This window comes from Alosa alosa, chromosome 7 (genome assembly GCF_017589495.1).
Source record: "Alosa alosa isolate M-15738 ecotype Scorff River chromosome 7, AALO_Geno_1.1, whole genome shotgun sequence".
Taxonomy (NCBI): Eukaryota; Metazoa; Chordata; class Actinopteri; order Clupeiformes; family Clupeidae; genus Alosa; species Alosa alosa.
Genome location: NC_063195.1, coordinates 1,070,759 through 1,092,520, shown reverse-complemented (window position 1 = coordinate 1,092,520; position 21,762 = coordinate 1,070,759). Strand labels below are relative to the sequence as shown.

The window sequence follows — 21,762 nt, the reverse complement described above, 5'->3', positions numbered from 1 at the left end:
TACGATATGAGTAAGATATGAATAAGACTTGTATGATATGAATAAGACTTGTATGATATGAATAAGACTCGTACGATATGAATAAGACTTGCATCGCACTTTTCACCACGTTGCGTCAGGATGAATCACGGTAGGGTCCCCAGTGTTGTTCATGTTAGCCTAGAGCATGTTTTCCTAGCCTTTCATTTGCTTTCTTCATAAAAAAGTCTGTATTTGTCAAACAGAATCTGCCATCCAACAGCAACTTAAGGCTGAACTGAAGGACAAAGGTGTCTGTGCAGAAGTTCTGTCTAGACTGGGCAGAAGAAAGGGCCAATCAGGATATTTATTTAATCTTTGTGCTTCCTTTCGGAGAGCTGAACTTACTTCAAACAGAGGAGTACAGTCTCTTGTCACTTTTGATATACTTCCACCCTGAACTTATGGACTTGAATGCTGTTAAGATGGATAAGAACTCAAAGATTCTGTTCATCTTTGATGGTCTAGATGAAAGTAAACTTGAGCTGAATTTCCGAAGTGAACAGAGGCAGCATGACTTGAGACAGACATCATCTGTGAGTCAACTGCTAACAAATCTCATTCAAGGGCATCTGCTCCAGTCGTCTCTCATCTGGATCACATCACGGCCTGCAGCAGTCAATCTAATCCCTTCTCGTTATGTGGACAAGTGGACAGAAATACGTGGATTTAATGACACGCAGAAGGATGAATACTTCAGCAGGAGATTCTCAAATAGCCATATTAACAAAATCATTTCACAAATCAAAACAAGAAGGAGCCTCTACATCATGTGCCACATACCAGTCTTCTGTTGGATTCTTGTCTGCGTGCTTCAGGACATGCTGTCTCCTGACAGCAATATGGATATTCCAAAAACTATGACTGAACTGTTCATCCACTTTCTTCTCATCCAGACCAACAGGAAGAACCAGAGATGTTCTGGGCAAAGTGAAACAGACAGAATCAAGCTAATGCAGAGACACAAAGAACACATACTGAGATTGTCTGAACTGGCGTTTAGACAACTAGAAAAGGAGAGCATTGTGTTTAGCAAAAAAGATCTGAGAGAAAGTGGCATTGAGGACAGTGAAATTAAAGAATACTCTGAGGTGTGCACCGAGATCTTCAAGAAAGACCGTATGTTCTACAAAAGAACATTCTACTGCTTTGTTCATCTGAGTGTTCAGGAGTTTCTGGCAGCTCTTCATGTGTTCTATAGTTTTGTGAATAAGAACCATAAGGCGCTGGAGTCCTTCACAGTGCCAAGTACCAGCAGCCAAGAAGAGGAGAGACCCAAAGAACCTCATGAAGACGATGTCTGCCAAGATGAGATGTCATTGCACGTTCTGTTAACTAGAGCAGTGGACAAATCCTTAGAGAGCAAGAATGGACACCTAGATCTTTTCCTGCGCTTCCTTTTGGGAATATCACTGGAGTCCAATCAAGAACTCTTGGAAGGCCTACTGCTTCAGGTAGAGGACATCTCTGCAAGTCTCGAGACAACCACTGAGTACATCAAGAAGATTCTAAGCGAGGGCAGTAATTCTGTTGAGAGGTGCCTGAATCTGTTACTCTGTTTACTTGAAATGAAGGACAGCTCACTTCATGAGAACACTAAAGAGTATGTGAAATCTGGTCAGCAGCTGACCCCAGCCCAGTGTTCATTACAGGCGTTCATACTTCTGATGTCAGAGGATGACTTTGATCTAACCATGTACAGGACGTCCCAGGAGGGTCGCGAACGATTGCTCATTGTGCTGAGGAGCTGCAGAAAGGCTCGGTAAGTCTGAATATTTTCCCATTCCATGTATCGTAGTTACGGGACCTCTGAACAGTGTGATGGCCCATATCTTTTGATGGAACTGTCTGCAGGATCATGAGGAGCTGTGTAATAAACTGAAAACAATTAATTAATTAATTTTTAAGTTGAAATCAAGTTGAAGTATGTGTCTCCTCCCATTGTAGATTGAAGGGCTGTGGTCTCAGTGAAAAAATCCTGTGGGGTTATATCCGCTAATCTCCAATCTGAAAGTGCATGCCTGAGGGAGTTGGACCTGAGCTCTAATCCCCTGTGTGATGCTGGGGTGGAGCGTCTGTCTGCTGGACTGAAACACACATGCACACTAGAGACACTGAGGTCAGTATGCAGTCTTTAACCAGACAGCCATTTGTCCACACACATACACTGAGGTCAGTATGCAGTCTTTAACCAGACAGCCATTTGTCCACACACATACTCTGAGGTCAGTATGCAGTCTTTAACCAGACAGTCATTTGTCCACACACATACACTGAGGTCAGTATGCAGTCTTTAACCAGACAGCCATTTGTCCACACACATACACTGAGGTCAGTATGCAGTCTTTAACCAGACAGCCATTTGTCCACACACATACACTGAGGTCAGTATGCAGTCTTTAACCAGACAGCCATTTGTCCACACACATACACTGAGGTCAGTATGCAGTCTTTAACCAGACAGTCATTTGTCCACACACATACACTGAGGTCAGTATGCAGTCTTTAACCAGACAGCCATTTGTCCTCCTTATTACCACCAAGCAAATTATAAACACACCAAACTGTCTCAGTGTAGTTTGTTGTTGAGACATATCACACCACAAACTATAAATCCACTTGCTTAACAGGTATCCATCTAGCTACTTGCTTAACAGGTGATTCTGATTCTCTTCTGTCTGTCTTCTGACTGCAGACTGGCTGGCTGTGGTCTCAGTGGACATTCCTGTAGGACTCTATCATCAGTTCTCCAGTCAGGAAGCTCACAGCTGAGAGAGTTGGACCTGAGCTCTAATCCTCTGATGGATTCTGGAGTGGAATATTTGTCTGGTGGACTGAAGCACATTAACTGCAGACTGGACACACTAAGGTTAGCCAAGTGAAGTACACTAACTGCAGACTGGACACATTGAGGTTAGCCAAGTGAAGTACACTAACTGCAGACTGGACAAACTAAGGTTAGCCAAGTGAAGTACACTAACTGCAGACTGGACACATTGAGGTTAGCCAAGTGAAGTACACTAACTGCAGACTGGACAAACTAAGGTTAGCCAAGTGAAGTACACTAACTGCAGACTGGACACATTGAGGTTAGCCAAGTGAAGTACACTAACTGCAGACTGGACACATTGAGGTTAGCCAAGTGAAGTACACTAACTGCAGACTGGACATATTGAGGTTAGCCAAGTTAAATTAGATGTGCAATAGCATAGGGAACGTCATTGGCAATTTCAATTTTTGGAAAATAATTCAGTATCCAGAGATGCGTACACATGTACAGTATATGTTTGATATAAAATTCATCACACTTCATTTCCTATAACAGAGTACATAAATGAATTCAATATAAAAACTGCTAGATTTTAATAATCCATCAATTTCCATATTTACAAAATAATGTTTTATACAAACATGTGTGTGGTCTCCTCAAGTAAATATCTATTGGGATAAATATACCTAAATATTTCAAATACAAAATGTATGTGTTGTCTTGCAGACTTGCTGACTGTGAACTCACAAGTAGTGCTTGCAAAGCATTGGCCTCAGTTCTCCACTCAGACAACTCCCACCTTACAAAGATGGATCTTAAGAAGTTGGATCTGACCAACAACGACTTGACTGATTCTGGAGTGAAGGAGCTGTGTGCTGCTCTGGGACATCGGAGCTGTAAACTGGAGCTGTTGAGGTTGGTATTCATGTATTTACACACTTCAGCTGTAAACTGGAGCTGTTGAGGTTGGTATTCATGTATTTACACACTTCAGCTGTAAACTGGAGTTGTTGAGGTTGGTATTCATGTATTTATACACTTCAGCTGTAAACTGGAGCTGATGAGGTCTGTGTTTGTGCTGCGACATGAATGTGCGACAGCAAATGTTCAACATCCTGTTTTGTATTGATGATGGATCTTTTGTATTGAGTTTGTGTTTGTACTAAGAGATACACTGATGGTTGTGTAAACATCCCAGCTGAAAAAAAAACAGCCTGACCAGCTAATGATGGTCATACAGACTGATGAGAAGATCACACTTGCATGTCCAGATTGATAAATGGTCACACCAGCATGTCCAGATTGATAAGAAGATCACACCTGCATCTCCAGATTGATAAAATGGTCACACCAGCATGTGCAGATTGATAAGATGATCATCACACCAGCATGTCCAGCTTGTGGCCCAAGCAGCTAAACCAGCAACACTTGAATAAAAGTAAAACCACATTCAACCAGCTGAAACCAGCTACCAGAATAAGCTGTTTTTTAGCTGTTTTTTGTCAGCAGGGATGTTCACCATCCTGTTTTGAATTAATCTTTTGTTTTGAAGGATGACCACATCCTGTTTTGTATTGATCTTTTGTATTGAGGGATGACCACATCCTGTTTTGTATTGATCTTTTGTATTGAGGGATGACCACATACTGTTTTGTATTGATCTTTTGTATTGAGGGATGACCACATTTCCTGATACAGAATATGTTTGTGTCCTTCAGGCTCTCTGGGTGCCTCATCTCACAGAGGGGATGTGAGTTTATAGTCTCAGCGCTGACATCAAACCCTGACTCCCACCTCACTGAACTGGACCTGAGCTACAATCATCCAGGAGACGCTGGGCTACAGATTCTATCAGCACTGCCTGAGGGACGAGTGAAAATGAAAGTCAAGTGGCGTGAGTTTTGAAAATCCCATAAATGGCCTGAAGACACGTGGGCTGAAGAGAGAGGCTTACTGAAGACTACATAAAGACAGTCTTAGACAGTCAGTCTGACAGACAGTCTATAAAGACTTTATATTTTAGGTCAGAAACCAAACCAAAGTCTTATTTGATCACTGACATCTGTTTCTATCTTCTCCTCCTACAGTATTGATAACTGTTCCAAACGCACGCTGAAGAAAGGAAAGGAGACGTGTAAGTGTGAGATTTGGTCCTTTCACACCAAGAACGATAAATAGAGCGATAACTATAACGACAAAAGAATATCGTTTTAGCTCAAATGAATGACGACCTCCACATATACCGGTAAACTATAACTTTAATGAGATGAAGAACGATATTGTTGGGGATCATTTAATGACATGAAGAACGATATTGTTGGGGATCATTTAATGACATGAAGAACGATATTGTTGGGGATCATTTCCGATATTGTTGGAGATCATTTAATGACATGAAGAACGATATTGTTGGGGATCATTTTGTGAATGATTTTGAGAATGACAAAAAGCTGACTGCCAATCAGAATCCATCAAATGTTAGCCGTCACATTCATCAACACAAATAGAGACTTTTCTTACAGTTGGTCAGTGTGGACGCTTCTATCGTTATGGTTATGGTTATCGTTATTGTTATCATTACAGGTGTGAATGGCCCTATACTCTGTTTTTCTATGCTGCTGATTTATTTCTCTTGAGACGAAGACTAGACGTTACTGCCACAATACCCCCACAGTAAGATGCTGCCACAATGTGATACAGTGTGATAGACTGTAAATGTCAGGCCATTACTCACACAGTTATTATGCAGTACACTCAGTCCCGAAATGGGGTAGGTTATATAGTGTATGGATCAATGTTATTATTGTCCAAGCATTTATCCCAAATAGCCTCCAGGCATGTATCCTAATTCAGTAGTGTAGATAACCTTCAAGTGCTTATCCTAATTCAGTAGTGTAGATAGCCTTCAAGTGCTTATCCTAATTCAGTAGTGTAGATAGCCTTCAAGTGTTTATCCTAATTCAGTAGTACAGTGGCATGTATCCTAATTCAGTAGTGTGGATAGCCTTCAACTGTTTATTCTAATTCAGTAGTACAGTGGCATTTATCCTAATTCAGTACAGATAGCGTTTATCCAAATTCAGTAGTACAGAACGTGTTTATCCTAATTTTGTACAGATAACCTACAAGTGTCCAAAGGAAACTTTTAAGACCCAAGTAAATGTTTAATGTGTCTTAATCAGTGTTGGACAAATTACTGGAAATTAGTAATTAGGTAAGGGATAATGTATAGAACGCCGGTCATTATTGGGAAAATAAGTCCCGACAGGGCGAACCGGACCCCGACGCACAGTGGAGGGGTCTTGTTCCGCCCTGAAGGGACTATACATTATCCCACTTATAACACGGCTCCCCACGATATGACTTTAGCCTACATAGGCTAGCCTATTTGTTACCGTTCATGGTGGCATTTGTTGAAACAAATAGTTCGAAACAACACACGCTGTACTTGAATCAAACATTCTTTAGAACACAGCTGATCAACCGTCTGCTTTCACTTTTGAATGAAGTTTCAGTCCTTGCATAGTGATCTGGTAGTGATATGAAATACCTGAATTAGAAGCACAAACTCCGTTGCCATTGACAGCCGTCATTATTTTTTTCAGAGGTCCTTTCCTCGGAAATTATGACCGCTAGAACTTTGGGAAATCCCATTCAAGTCAATGGAGTGTTCTACTTGCCTTGTGAAGAGCCGTGTAAAAATTACAGTTACTAGTTACTTCTTTCAAAAGTAATTGAATTACTTTACCCATTACCTATCAAAAGTAATTAGTTACTAAAGAAAGTCATGTTTGTGAGTTACATTTATGTCTGCTTTTAAAATGTCAATGTGAACAGTACTGAACCGTCACACACACAATGAACATAATTTGTAGACATATTTATTGTAGTCTCAACCCTTCAAATCAAACAGTAGCCTTGTACATGAGTTCTCAAACTTTTACCTTTGAAGAACCAGCTCAATAAGGTGTTCCAAAGATAAATGATATGTTCTGTTGAAGACAAATGAACCCATAACACCGTGGATGTCAATTCCGATGTAAACATAGCTTAGTGCAAATAACTCAAATTGTTATATTGTACGCTATTTGTGGAGGGTTCTTTATTTGGAAAGTGAAATCTGCATTTTTCTCTCGAGTTAAACTTGTGCGTGTCTGTGCCAAGGCTATGTAGGCATATTGGTGTTGTGTTGTGGCTATGTTGTAAGAATGTAAAATGAATATAACGAGGAATTTGTGCAATAGGCGAAGAAGAGCAGAAAGGTGAACAAAAATGCGCCTACTGCACCACGTGGAGTTTATGAGATGGAAACAATAGAGAAACGCATTTAAGATGTCCATTTAAATTGTAGCCTGAACTCTTGCGTGATTAAAATAATATAATAAGAAATAAGGAGGAATGTGAGGAGACTGCTATTAACTGTAAAGAATACATCTGCAATGGAAACACGGAACACAATTGTGGGAAACACTGCTAAGGTCGGGTAACGTTAGATCAGAAGCAGCAAATGTGGATCAGTCATCTTGTCTGCTGAAGTCGTTCATGTTTTACACAAGATAAACAGAGTAATACGAGTAACAAACTCATTTAAATTTCAGTAAAAAAAAAATACTTCTCTAAATTCTTAATTTAGTAAAAGGGGAGATGGTTTCATGTGTCTTAATTGATCAAAAGAGCAAATTTGATAAGAAAAAGGGAAGATGGATGACCCATTTGTGATGGGTGTTGTCTGCTCTGTGTGTTGTGTGTACAGATGCCTGTGAGCTCACCCTGGACCCAAACACTGCACACAGGAAACTCCTTCTGTCTGAGGGGAACGTGAGGGTGACAGGCGTCAAGGGAGAGCAGCCGTATCCAGATCAGATGTGTTGATTGTTCTATAGATGATGGGCCGTACAGGGATCAAAAGTCATTGGCTAACATCAATCATGTTAAGGCCAAAGTTCCAGTGTCTGAATCACACACCCTCAGACTCCATCTGTTATATATGTAAATTATAAGCATATAATCATGCACTTAGTTCTTTAAGCGCTTCTTATGCGTTATGGTTTGTATAATATTGTTTTATTTCCATTAGGCTGTTGATTAATTTGACATTATTGTTTATTATTGATATTCTCCTTAATGTAGTCTTACCATGTCATTGTTTTTTTTTATATTATTGATTGAATGGACATTATTGTTTATTATTGCTTTATCCCTCAATATGCTCATTGGTTTATATAGGAGAGGGCTATGTACATCTAGAGTGTGAAGCAGAGGTCTATGTACATCTAGAGTGTGAAGCAGAGGTCTATGTACATCTAGAGTGTGAAGCAGAGGCCTATGTACATCTAGAGTGTGAAGCAGAGGCCTATGTACATCTAGAGTGTGAAGCAGAGGGCTATGTACATCTAGAGTGCTCATTGGTGTGTGAAGCAGAGGCCTATGTACATCTAGAGTGCTCATTGGTGTGTGAAGCAGAGGCCTATGTACATCTAGAGTGCTCATTGGTGTGTGAAGCAGAGGCCTATGTACATCTAGAGTGCTCATTGGTGTATGGGGGGGCAGCCGTGGCCCACTGGTCAGCACTCTGGACTTGTAACCGGAGAGTTGCCGGTTTGAACCCCGACCAGTAGGCACGGCTGAAGTGCCCTTGAGCAAGTAACCTGACCCCTCACTGCTCCCTGAGCGCCGCTGTGCTGAAGTGCCCTTGAACAAGGCACCTGACCCCTCACTGCTCCCCGACCAGTAGGCACGGCTGAAGTGTCCTTGAGCAAGTAACCTGACCCCTCACTGCTCCCATAGCGCTGCTGTAACAAGGCAGCTCACTGCGCCGGGTTAGTATAAGTATATACTGTATACTCTTTTGATCCCGGGAGGGAAATGTGTGGGTTAGTGTGCTTCACCTCACTGTGTGCTTCACCTCACTGTGTGCTTCACCTCACTGTGTGCTTCACCTCACTGTGTGCTTCACCTCACTGTGTGCTCTGTGTGTTCTCTTGAGCTCTCTTGAGCTCTCATTGGAGTGCTGACATGCGCGTCTTTTTTAGATGGTGAACTTGAGCAAAGGAAAGCCCTTTAATTGGACGGGCAAGACTGACAAGAGGGCAGGCCTAGGCCCGTCCAGGCCTGTGGCTACGCCTATGAGACTGCTACTCTGTGTGGTATGGGAACACTACAGTAAAGGAGAAGAAGGCCCACCAGAGGATTATTAAAACAGGAGAAGAAGGCCCACCAGAGGATTATTAAAACAGGAGAAGAAGGCCCACCAGAGGATTATTAAAACAGGAGAAGAAGGCCCACCAGAGGATTATTAAAACAGGAGAAGAAGGCCCACCAGAGGATTATTAAAACAGGAGAAGAAGGCCCACCAGAGGATTATTAAAACAGCAGCAAGGACCACAGGAACAGAGCTCCCCTCCGTAGACTCCCTGTACACAGTCCGCTGCAGGAGCAGAGCTCCCCTCCGTAGACTCCCTGTACACAGTCCGCTGCAGGAACAAAGCTAAATCAATTCTCCAGGACCCACATCACCCCGGTCACTCTCTGTTTACACATCACCCCGGTCACTCTCTGTTTACACATCACCCCGGTCACTCTCTGTTTAGGTGGAGAGACTCGGATCGTGGGCTGAGACATCATAGACCAGAGAGCATAAGGCAAACACATTGCCTTTTCAAAATAGCTTCTACCCAGCAGCCACCAGACTGCTGGCTAAGGACATTGTATCTGGTTTAAAATACACCTCAGACGCGGACTTGACACATTAGGACCGTGCGCGGACACGCTCTCACACACACACACACACACCTACTTCATCTTGCTGTGTATCCCTAGGGGGACAAGCTGGCACTAGTGCACTTTGTATTTATTAATTTTATTGCTTTTTAGAAGTGGATTTTTAATTGTGTGAATAATTAATGAGTGTTTTTGTCTTTTGTTAATATGACTGAGTGATCTGCACAAGCATTCCAATGTGCCTGTACGCTGTGCCTGAGAAAATGGCAAAACTAAGTACTTGACTTGACCTGCTAGCAGAGCGGCTTAGACCTGCGCAAATCCACCACCATCTTGACCTGCTAGCAGAGCGGCTTAGACCTGCGCAAATCCACCACCATCTTGACCTGCTAGCAGGTGCGCAAATCCACCACCATCTTGACCTGCTAGCAGAGCGGCTTAGACCTGCGCAAATCCACCACCATCTTGACCTGCTAGCAGAGCGGCTTAGACCTGCGCAAATCCACCACCATCTTGACCTGCTAGCAGAGCGGCTTAGACCTGCGCAAATCCACCACCATCTTGACCTGCTAGCAGAGCGGCTTAGACCTGCGCAAATCCACCACCATCTTGACCTGCTAGCAGAGCGGCTTAGACCTGCGCAAATCCACCACCATCTCCTTGGTCTTCGAAGGTGGTTGAGTTTACACCATTGCAGAAAGTCCTCCACCAGGCTCCTGTCCTCTTGCTCGTTGCAGTATCATCAGAGAACTTCTGCATGTGGCATGACACAGTGTTGTAGCAGAAGTCAGATGTGTGCAGGGTGAACAGGACTGAAGAGCACTGGTCCCTGTGTACAGGGTAAACAGGACTGGAGAGAGCACTGGTCCCTGTGTGCAGGGTGAACAGGACTGGAGAGAGCACTGGTCCCTGTGTACAGGGTGAACAGGACTGGAGAGAGCACTGGTCCCTGTGTGCAGGGTGAACAGGACTGGAGAGAGCACTGGTGAACAGGACTGGAGAGAGCACTGGTCCCTGTGTACAGGGTAAACAGGACTGGAGAGAGCACTGGTCCCTGTGTACAGGGTGAACAGGACTGGAGAGAGCACTGGTCCCTGTGTGCAGGGTGAACAGGACTGGAGAGAGCACTGGTGAACAGGACTGGAGAGAGCACTGGTCCCTGTGTACAGGGTGAACAGGACTGGAGAGAGCACTGGTCCCTGTGTGTAGGGTGAACAGGACTGGAGAGCACTGGTCCCTGTGTGCAGGGTGAACAGGACTGGAGAGCACTGGTCCCTGTGGAGCTCCGGTGCTGCTGATCACAGTGTCAGAGAGACAGTTCTTCAGTCTGACCAACTGTGGCCGCTCGGTCAGGTAATCTGTAATCCAGGATACCAGGTGAGCGTCCACACCCATCTGCAAGAGCTTGTCTCCCAGTCTAAGGGGTTGGATGGTGTTAATCTGTGGATCAATAAAGTATCTATCTATCTATCTATCTAAAAGCACTTGAGGAGGTTGTCGGGTGGCTGGTGACTGATGTAGTCCATGAGCCATAGGGGGTCGTCACTACCACTTGGGGGGGCAAATTCTCACAATATTTTTCTGAAAGCTACATATCTCTGGAGTATAAAATGGTATGATAGCAAGTTGGATCTTGTAGCTTTGTGGCTGTACAGGCCTTCAAAGTTGACCTCTGATTTGAAAAAAAAAGAAAATCCGCCTATTGACTTTTTTTGTTAAAACACTCATAAGAGCCCAGAAAATAATCCAAATCGTATTATTACTGATGCATATGTGGTGTTTGATGTTGGCATACATATTTTGACTCATTATGTGATTTTGCTCTTCATTTTGGTTGATAAAATTCAAGATTTATTTGCAAAAAAAAAAAGCTAATTTGAGTTTTCAGAGCAACATGTTATGGCAATACCTGAATGCAGACCTTATTGATCATTACTATTCTACCTTCCTTACTTTCAATTGTGAGTTGAAATTAATGTTAAATGATGACATACATAGATCTGCAGTACAAATGTTTTTTAAATTGTAGCTGAAACAAGTACAGAGGATCTTTAATCTATTCATTGAATTCATCGTCAGAACAGGAGCACAGAGGATGCCATCTCTATGGCACTTCACTCTGCCCTGTCCCACCTTGACAATAGCAACACCTATGTAAGAATGCTGTTCATTGACTTCAGCTCAGCGTTCAACACCATCCTCCCCTCCAAACTGATCACCAAACTCAGTGAACTGGGCATCAATGCCTCCCTCTGTAACTGGATTCTGGACTACTTGTATTGCATTCATTGTGTCTACACTTGAGATAAATAAGTTTGTTTTTTCTTTTATCGCATACACATATATTGGTAGATGTGTTTTTTTACCAATATGGTGTGATTATACCAATATGTGTATGTGATAAAAGAAGTCTCCTCAGATCCTGATGAACGTCTACCGCTGCAACATCGAGAGCATCCTCACCAACTGTGTCACAGTTTGGTATGGCAACTGCTCTGCCACCGACTGGAAAGCACTGCAGAGGGTGGTGAAAACGCATCACCGGTTCCTCACTCCCCTCCATCGAGGCCATCCAGGGCAAGCGATGCTTGCGTAAGGCGCGCATCATCAAAGACTGTTCTCACCCCAACCACAGACTGTTCACCCCACTCCCCTCCGGGAGGCGTTACAGGTCTCTCTGCACCCAAACCAGCAGGTTCAGAGGAAGCTTCTTTCCTGCGGCTGTCACCCTACTGAACTCTAGCTCTGCATCCGGGTGACATCCAACAAACTAAGCCCCCATCACCCCCTGCCCTGCCCCCGCCTGATGCCTCCTTGCCTGTGCCTGTTGAGGTGTCCACGACCATGGCAACCTTGACAGGGACAACAAGGAGGCGGACATCCCCTAGCCCCCCCCACAACTGCACTACCCTATCCCACCCATCTATCCCATCCATCTATTTATTTACAAATGTACATACTGTAATTACACTTATACTGTACATAGCCATATTCTACTGCTTTTCATCCTGCACATACACTTATTATTAATACTATTGTAATGTTACTGTTTGTGCACTACAATGGTACTGTTACCACACTGCACATAGTTGTACATACTGTATCTGTCTATATGGTTCATACTAAATATCCATATTTATTCAGTTTTTCTGTAATATATTCTGTTAATACACTGCATATATCTATATTGTTCTCACTACTACTATAATGGTACCGCCACTACATTGCACATACCTGTACATGTTGTTCATACATTGTTCATATTACAGTACATAGCCATATTTATTCTGCTCTTATAAGGTAACTGCTAATACACTGCACATATTTATATTTAATTTATGCTACTGCCTATGCTGTGTATATCACATTGCACTTTTCTGCTTTTTTGCACTTCTGGTTAGACGCAAACTGCATTTCGTTGTCTCTGTACTTGTTCTCTGCACAATGACAATAAAGTTAAATCTAATCTAATTTAATCTAAAAAATTATCTGCCTCTGCTTTACCTCTTTACAGATCATGCTATGAATAGCAGCAGCAATGTCTGCATAAGTTGAGACATTGTTATTGACCTTCTGGACCAGAGACATTCCATCAATGATTGTTGCTGTATTATATTCATCTGGAAGATTATCTGATAGTGATGCAAGTTTCTGCAAATGCTTTGCAAGTGCTGCTTTAGAGGTTTTCCTTGGGCTCCCCTCAGGTATCGCCAATGACCATGGTTAAGGTCCAAGAGGGTGACAAAAGACTTCTCTCATGTCCAGTCTTTAACATGATGGTCTTGCCATGTGCCTGTGTTTTCTATTTTGACTCATGCTCGTAAATGTCTTTAATTTTTGCTTTGTCAATGTATCATGGAATTTGTGCTTAGGTGTATCTGACTCCAGCCTCTATGTCATGATCTTTGCCTGTAGTATGAGCCTGAATCAGATCATCCCAAACCTCTTGTGTTGCTTTGCCTGCTATAGATATGCAAATTAACTCATGTTCCTCTGAAAATGGATTGATCCAATTTCAGTTTCTGTCTCATCAGATCTAACTGTGTAGAATTTTTAAAACTGTTGTAAATGTATGTACTTGTAGATCAAGTCTTGGAAAATAGTTATTATTTCTTTTCAATAGAAATGATTTTAACATCAGATGAAAGACAATTTTAAGTATGATAATAATAATAATAATAATAATAATAATAATAATTGTACATAATGATAACAATGTGTAAAGTATGAATATTTTCACCAACCAGTTCATCTACATCTCATTCCCACATTCTTACTATTCAAAAGTACAACTGAAATGTATAATGTAGATCATTTTAGCACCTGTGATGCAATTACCATAATTTCCCAACTATTAGCTGCAGCAAACATTGATTTTGCAAAATTTCTTCAGCTATATAGTATGGTTAATATGCTATATGGCATTCCTTGAATGTAAAGGTAATATGTGATTGGTAATCATGATGTTTTGATGTCTTGGAATATCTCTTATGGGTAGTTTCAATAAAATACTAATTTACTAAATTTTGGGGTGTTTCCGAATAGTACATTTACAAATAGTAAATAGCATAGCAATGCAGACCTAAGTAATCATTTGTATTTCAAGTCTCTGCTGAGAGGTAGGAAGGTATAAATACATTGATTAATGAGGTAGTGGGCATTTCAATTAGTGCTGCATCACGTTGTGTCTCTGAAAATGTAGATTTGCTCATTATTACACATAAATCTTGAATTTTATCAACCAAAATGAAGGGCAAAATCACATAACGATTCAAACTATGTATGCCAACATCAAACACCACATATGCATCAGTAATAATGAGGTTTGGATTATTTTCTGGGCTCTTATGAGTGGTTTAACAAAAAAAAAGCCAATAGGCGGAATTTCCTTTTTTCAAATCAGAGGTCAACTTTGAAGGCCTGTACAGCCACAAAGCTACAAGATCCAACTTGCTATCATACCATTTTATACTCCAGAGATATGTAGCTTTCAGAAAAATATAGTGAGAATTTGCCCCCCCAAGTGGTAGTGACACGCCCCTTTTTGGGCCTGTGGCTCATGGACTAAATGGCTGAATCTCAATGTCCCCCTAAGCAGCACATGGTGTGCTGTGATTGCCACATAGTGGCCCGCATTTATCAACCGAGCGAAGAAACCAGCGTAGATCTGAGCGCAGATTCATGAAACTTTCGTATCACTCCAATTCCAGTGTAAGAATAAACTTGTGTTGATAAATGAGGCAGCTGGAAAAAAGTGTAATTTAAATATCACGCCCTTATGCTATGCTTGTTAGAAAGGCCTCGTCCCTGACATGGAGGTGCATTATACGTCCAAAATAGCCTCAGTCAGAGCCGGTCAGAGCCATAGAAAAAGAGAGTTGCGACACTCGTTGATGTCGCCGCCACGCGGTCACGTGGTCCACCTACGCTTCAACAGTTTTGACTAAACCTTTGAGTTGTGACTCACTTGGATCTTTCACCCTTGTCTTTAAATTAACCCATGAGTCACGAGTGAACTGTTTTAGATCAGCACTCACTGATGCACTTATTCTTACTGTACTCTACCTTTTTAAATTGTCCTAGAATTGTTGAGAGAATTGCTTTAAAACTGTTTACCATGTTGTTAGTCGCTTTGGTTAAAAATGCGTCAGCCAAATGTAATGTAATGAAATCAGGCATTTTCAAGCAACAAAAATCCTTGCGGATTCCTGGAGGGAGTTATATAAATGAAAAGCAACTAGTTGCCTACCAGCTACATTTTAAAAGTTTGATCATTAAATCTGTTCGGTTCTATTGAAGAAATAGCATGAAGTGGCCACCACACAGCCAGGTGATGTTTAAGACTAAACAAATAACGATCAGCCATGGTGATGTTTAAGACCTACGCCCAGCGTGTCAAAAATACATAAACAAATAACGATCAGCCATGGTGATGTTTAAGACTACGCCATCAACGTGTCAAAAATACATAAACAAATAACGATCAGCCATGGTGATGTTTAAGACTACGCCATCAACGTGTCAAAAATACATAAACAAATAACAAACAGCCATGGTGATGTTTAAGACTACGCCATCAACGTGTCAAAAATACATAAACAAATAACAAACAGCCATGGTGATGTTTAAGACTACGCCATCAACGTGTCAAAAATACATAAACAAATAACACACAGCCATGGTGATGTTTAAGACTACGCCATCAACGTGTCAAAAATACATAAACAAATAACGATCAGCCATGGTGATGTTTAAGACTACGCCATCAACGTGTCAAAAATACATAAACAAATAACAAACAGCCATGGTGATGTTTAAGACTACGCCATCAACGTGTCAAAAATACATAAACAAATAACAAACAGCCATGGTGATGTTTAAGACTACGCCATCAACGTGTCAAAAATACATAAACAAATAACACACAGCCATGGTGATGTTTAAGACTATCAACGTGTCAAAATACATCAAATAACGATCGCCATGGTGTCAAAAAAAATACATAAACAAATAACGATCAGCCATGGTGATGTTTAAGACTACGCCATCAACGTGTCAAAAATACATAAACAAATAACAAACAGCCATGGTGATGTTTAAGACTACGCCATCAACGTGTCAAAAATACATAAACAAATAACACACAGCCATGGTGATGTTTAAGACTACGCCCGTCAACGTGTCAAAATACATAAACAAATAACACACAGCCATGGTGATGTTTAAGACTTCGCCATCAACGTGTCAAAATACATAAACAAATAACAAACAGCCATGGTGATGTTTAAGACTTCATATCAACGTGTCAAAAATACATAAACAAATAACGATCAGCCATGGTGATGTTTAAGACTACGCCATCAACGTGTCAAAAATACATAAACAAATAACAAATCAGCCATGGTGATGTTTAAGACTACGCCATCAACGTGTCAAAAATACATAAACAAATAACGATCAGCCATGGTGATGTTTAAGACTACGCCGTCAACGTGTCAAAAATACATAAACAAATAACGATCAGCCATGGTGATGTTTAAGACTACGCCGTCAACGTGTCAAAAATACATAAACAAATAACAAACAGCCATGGTGATGTTTAAGACTACGCCATCAACGTGTCAAAAATACATAAACAAATAACAAACAGCCATGGTGATGTTTAAGACTACGCCATCAACGTGTCAAAAATACATAAACAAATAACGATCAGCCATGGTGATGTTTAAGACTACGCCATCAACGTGTCAAAAATACATAAACAAATAACAAACAGCCATGGTGATGTTTACGACTAAGCCATCAACGTGTCAAAAATACATAAACAAATAACAATCAGCCATGGTGATGTTTAAGACTACGCCATCAACGTGTCAAAAATACATAAACAAATAACAAACAGCCATGGTGATGTTTAAGACTAAGCCATCAACGTGTCAAAAATACATAAACAAATAACAATCAATACGATCAATGCGATCAAAACTGCAAAATACACCCACTGTTTCAATAACACATTTTTAACGCAATAAGCCATCAACTGTTTCAATAAACACTTATAAGTCATATTATATTAATATTTAAACTGGCTGATGAGACTACAGCGTAAAAAGGATGACTGAGACATTTTAGGTGTTTACAACAAGAACAGGAACAAAAAAAAACTGGAATGAAGGAATGTGACACTGCAACATAAAAAGGAGGGCTGACACTCATTTAGGTTTTCAAAATTTGGAAAGATTTCAGTTTCCTGAACTGTGTGTGAACTACACAAAAGACACAATGTGGAAGGGATGGGTAGGTCTCCATACAGTGTTTCCCAGAGAATTTAATTCCATTTGTGGTGGTTGGTTTGCCGAATTAACTTGAATACAACAGTTTTTAACAAATTAGCACAGTGTGGTTGTGATGCTAACCAGATTTAAGCACAATTTAGTACAACCTGGAAAATCATTGTGTGGTGGTCAATGTTGATATTGTGGTGGGCCGCCACAAATAAGTCAATGTATGGGAAACACTGCCATATTCTCTGAATACCTATAAGAGGGACATGGAAAGGAGGATGCAACACATTTGGCTGGAGTCAGGAGTGTTATGGGAGGTGTGGAAGATGCTGGACCAAAACACCTCCTTTTGTGTAAGGGCCCCATTGTGTGGACCTCAAACTTAAAAAACGCCCTTATCTGACCATTCCAGTTATATATCGCACACCCTTCTTGTCCTCTGCATCCTTGGTCCTGGATAAGCAGAACAGGCACAGTGGAGAATGAAGGGAGAGAACAGAGCAGGTAACTCTCAGTGTATACTTGTGTGTGGGGCGGAAGCTGCACTGAATACAACAGGAAAGCCCTGCAGCGCATAGTGAACACAGCTGGAAGGATTATTGGTGCTTCACTCCCCTCCCTGAAGGACATTTACACCACCCACCTCACCCACAAGGCGACCAAAATTATGAGTGATGCAAGTCACCCCGCTCACAATCTGTTTGATCTACTGCCCTCTGGGAAGAGGTACAGAAGCCTGCGCTCCCGCACTACCAGACTCACCAACAGCTTCATACACCAAGCTGTAAGGATGCTGAACTCTCTCCCTCCTCTCCCCCCTCCACCCTCAGCTACATAACATCCCGGACATTGGACCCACAATGGCCGCCTGCACTACTCCACTTGCACACTTGTACACTTTACAACTTGTTGTTTTTATCCTGAAAACACAACACTTCTGCTGCTCTTACATAACTTGCACCACTATGCCACTTTCTTCTTACTTAGGTCAAACAGAACTACCCAAGCCTTTTATTGGCCTTTGCACTAGTATTTTATTGACTGTCTATGCACAATTTCAACCAAATTTTGCTGCTCTTATTTTTTCATTATTATATGTGCCCTCTTATTTACTTATTTACTTACTTTTTTGTTTACTTGAATGTTATGTTTGTCTGTGGACTTAAAATTGGTAAAATATGTCTTGTCTTCACCGTGGGATAGTGAGAAACGTAATTTCGATCTCTTTGTATGTCTGGAACATGTGAAGAATTTGACAATAAAGCTGACTTTGACTTTGACTTTGATACTTTGGACAGCACATTCACACATGCCACATCAAGTCATTAGCAGAAACCTAAACAAAAGGCCATCTCCAGAAAGAGGCCAGCAAGAGTTTTTTTGTTTTCAGAATCAGGTTTGATAAAATAGAATTATAAACATACTATAAAAACCTGTTGACAACCAACCTATCATCTAAAGTTGACCTACTATAATAGGCTAACCAAATGTGTTTTGTCTGGAATTCATTATTGACTTTATTGAACATTATTGAACATTATCTTTACGCTAGCCTCTCCCTACATCATGGTTTGCAGGCTAACTTCTGGCTTTGGAATTTCAGTCAACATTTAAGCTAAAAATAATAGTTAAACAAGCAGCACAAAAACAATATCAGGCAGAAAGCAATGGAAGTGAATGAGGCTATTTTTAGCATCAGCATAACGCGAAAGTAGCCCGGAAAAAGCTCTGCCATTCTTTCCCATGGAGTTCTATGGGAATGTCGCCACTCTGTTTGTTGTGGCAGATATTCAGACTCAGGTCAGAAATGAAGTCCAAATATCTTGCCTACAACGTAACAAAAATACACCATTATAAGTGCTGAAGTCAAAAAACTAGCTGAAGTCCTAAAAAGAAGGCGCAAAAGTCCGGCAGAGTTCCATGCAAAAATTCCTTTAATGACTACATAGCGCAAAGCCTGAGTGGATTGCACGATCGCACTCCCGAACAATTGTTGAACACCAACATTTATACCCTTCCTTATGGCGGCCTTACATTGTACGATTTTGGTCTGTTTTCACAGTCGGCGACTAAATTTCCAAAGTCGGACAGAAATCATGGGAGTTGTGCTGGAATTGCGGCGCGCTCCCGTCAACTAGATCGTTAAATGTAAGGTGCCAATCTTAGCGGTTTTAAGTCAGTCGGAGTCAGTCTTTTTCTAGTTTTGCTGTTACGACAATATCAAACATGTTTGATATTATCACAAGTCTTTCTAGTCGTGGCTCATGCAAATAGTGACGTGAACTATAAAAACCAATAGTGACCTCTCTCCAACACCAAACAGGAAGGGGCAAAGTAGGCGACAGCTGAGTAGCCTATGATTATTTGTTATTCTTATAATATTTGTCATTTATTATACATATTTAGTCGGCTCTTCCACGTGACAGGACAACTCTATATCGGTTAGGGATAGGGTTGCAAAATTCCGGGAATTTTCAAAGTTGGAAACTTTCCATGGGAATTAACGGGAATATACGGAAATTAACGGGAATGAACGGGAATTAATGGGAATAAACTGGGAATTTTTAATATGGCAAGTTAGTCTATAACAGGGAACTTAAATGTAGTGGACAAAACCCCATCTTGCAGCATAATATTAGTTAAAACAACCTGATTTAATGCAATTTCAGTCAAATTTCTACCATGCACATACGTCAATCCCATGCACACAGCAATCAGCATAGGCTACTAGACATAAAGGAAACCTATGGTGCGTTCATGTGCATGTTGAAAATCAATTCCCAGTGAAAATGTTATCTCATGTATTCCCACAAATTGGTGTGAAACTGGGCGAAGTTTGCAAATAGCCCAGTTATGGGCTTTTCGTCACTTTTGTCCTCATTCAAATGGGTGTACGTCATTTTGCATAAACTGTAATGGGACGATTAATCTGTCTGATTAAGCTTGACAATTTAAACATAATTTACATAATCTATAAGGTTTGGTTGGGGTGTTATGTTGTGTCATTGTATTTTTATTTGTTTTACCATTTTCTGGGATTCTAACTGAACAAACTGATAGTCAGTCAATGTTCCAACCAATTGGATTTTGTTGTTGAGTGGCATGGTGTATCTTGGGCAGTTCAGTGGTTTCTGTGTTGCTATCTTAGCACGCTAGTAAACCATAGGCAGAGAATGGGATTCCTGCTAGCATGCTAGCTAGCTTTGTATGCTAAGATAAGCACGCTAGTAAACCATAGGCAGAGAATGGGATTCCTGCTAGCATGGTAGCTAGCTTTGTATGCTAAGATAAGCGAAAATACGAACAAACAAATCATATTGCTTATTACGAAACAAAATGTTAATGTCTGTATACTGTATGAAACAGTAGGAATTACCAAAAAGTCCCAGTTAATTCCCATAATTTCCTTTAATTCCATGAAAGTTTCCAATTTGGAATATTTCCAAAATTCCCCAGCTTAACTTCCCATGGAAAGTTTCCGGTAAGTTTCCGCCCCTTTGAAACAATGCTGCAGAAACACGAAAATACAACTTTGTGTCATTTCAGTTCCTGTTTATCTATTGCACGATGGGTAATAATTTAAAGGAATCGTGTTGCAGTCTTGTAAATAGTGATCCTGCAAGATCCCTAGTCATTGCAAAATCATAGTCTGTGACTTAAAACTCTATTACTTGTCTTTAGATGTGAGAGGGTCTGAGACTGTAGTCTTTCACAAATCTTTTCCAAAGTCTGTCAGTGTAAGGAGGGCTTTAGATGCTGACACAACATTTGGCAACTTCGAGCCCACAGGTGGCGTTATGAAAGGATTATTGTTCGGTCTTCTCTTCGCAAGTCAGCACTATTGCTGCCAAGGATACAAACTTTTCACCGTATAGCACAAGTTCAGAGGTTTACACAAAGTTCAGGGGTTTATACAGTGATCACAGGTCACACATCGTTCATGGGTTACATATCGTTTACTCATTTTCTCTCATACTAGCTGTTTTTGAGTAGAGCCCGCCTCCGATGACGTCTTTATCTCTGCAGCTGCAAGGCCAAACAGGCTTCGCCCATCCACAGTGAGACACAAAGCGACAAAGAGGTACAGAGCGCACATAGGGGGAATTCTGGTAGAATAGCTTCAGTATGTTAATAGTATCAGTTAAACTTGTTATTTAAAATGTTATACAATTATGTTGGTTAGGAATAACTTCAGTGTATTACTTGATTATGATTTAGGGTATATGAATACATGCTTTACAGTTTCAAACTCGTTCTCTCATCATGATGTCTACAAACCATAGTGAGAATTTTATACAACATGTTATCTTATCTACCACTCTGGCCTCAGTGACTTTGCATCTGAACTAGGGGTGTCACGATTCTCCAAATCCTCGATTCGATGTAATTTTCGATTTTAAAGTCACGATTCGATTCGATTTGTAAAAATATTACTATTAATGCATTCCTTATATGTTATTTACTCTTTTT

General features: G+C 40.9%; 1 protein-coding gene across 1 annotated transcript; it reads left to right on the top strand.

Annotated features, from left to right (window-relative positions):
- The first annotated feature begins 1,970 nt into the window (after positions 1-1,970).
- On the top strand, positions 1,971-7,920 carry LOC125297985 (NACHT, LRR and PYD domains-containing protein 12-like). Its single transcript, XM_048248594.1, has 6 exons — positions 1,971-2,137; positions 2,714-2,887; positions 3,515-3,703; positions 4,507-4,682; positions 4,876-4,922; positions 7,542-7,920. Exons 2-5 carry the CDS (start codon positions 2,820-2,822, stop codon positions 4,902-4,904), a joined length of 462 nt encoding a protein of 153 aa, XP_048104551.1. The 5' UTR covers positions 1,971-2,137; positions 2,714-2,819; the 3' UTR covers positions 4,905-4,922; positions 7,542-7,920.
- The last annotated feature ends 13,842 nt before the right edge of the window (positions 7,921-21,762 follow it).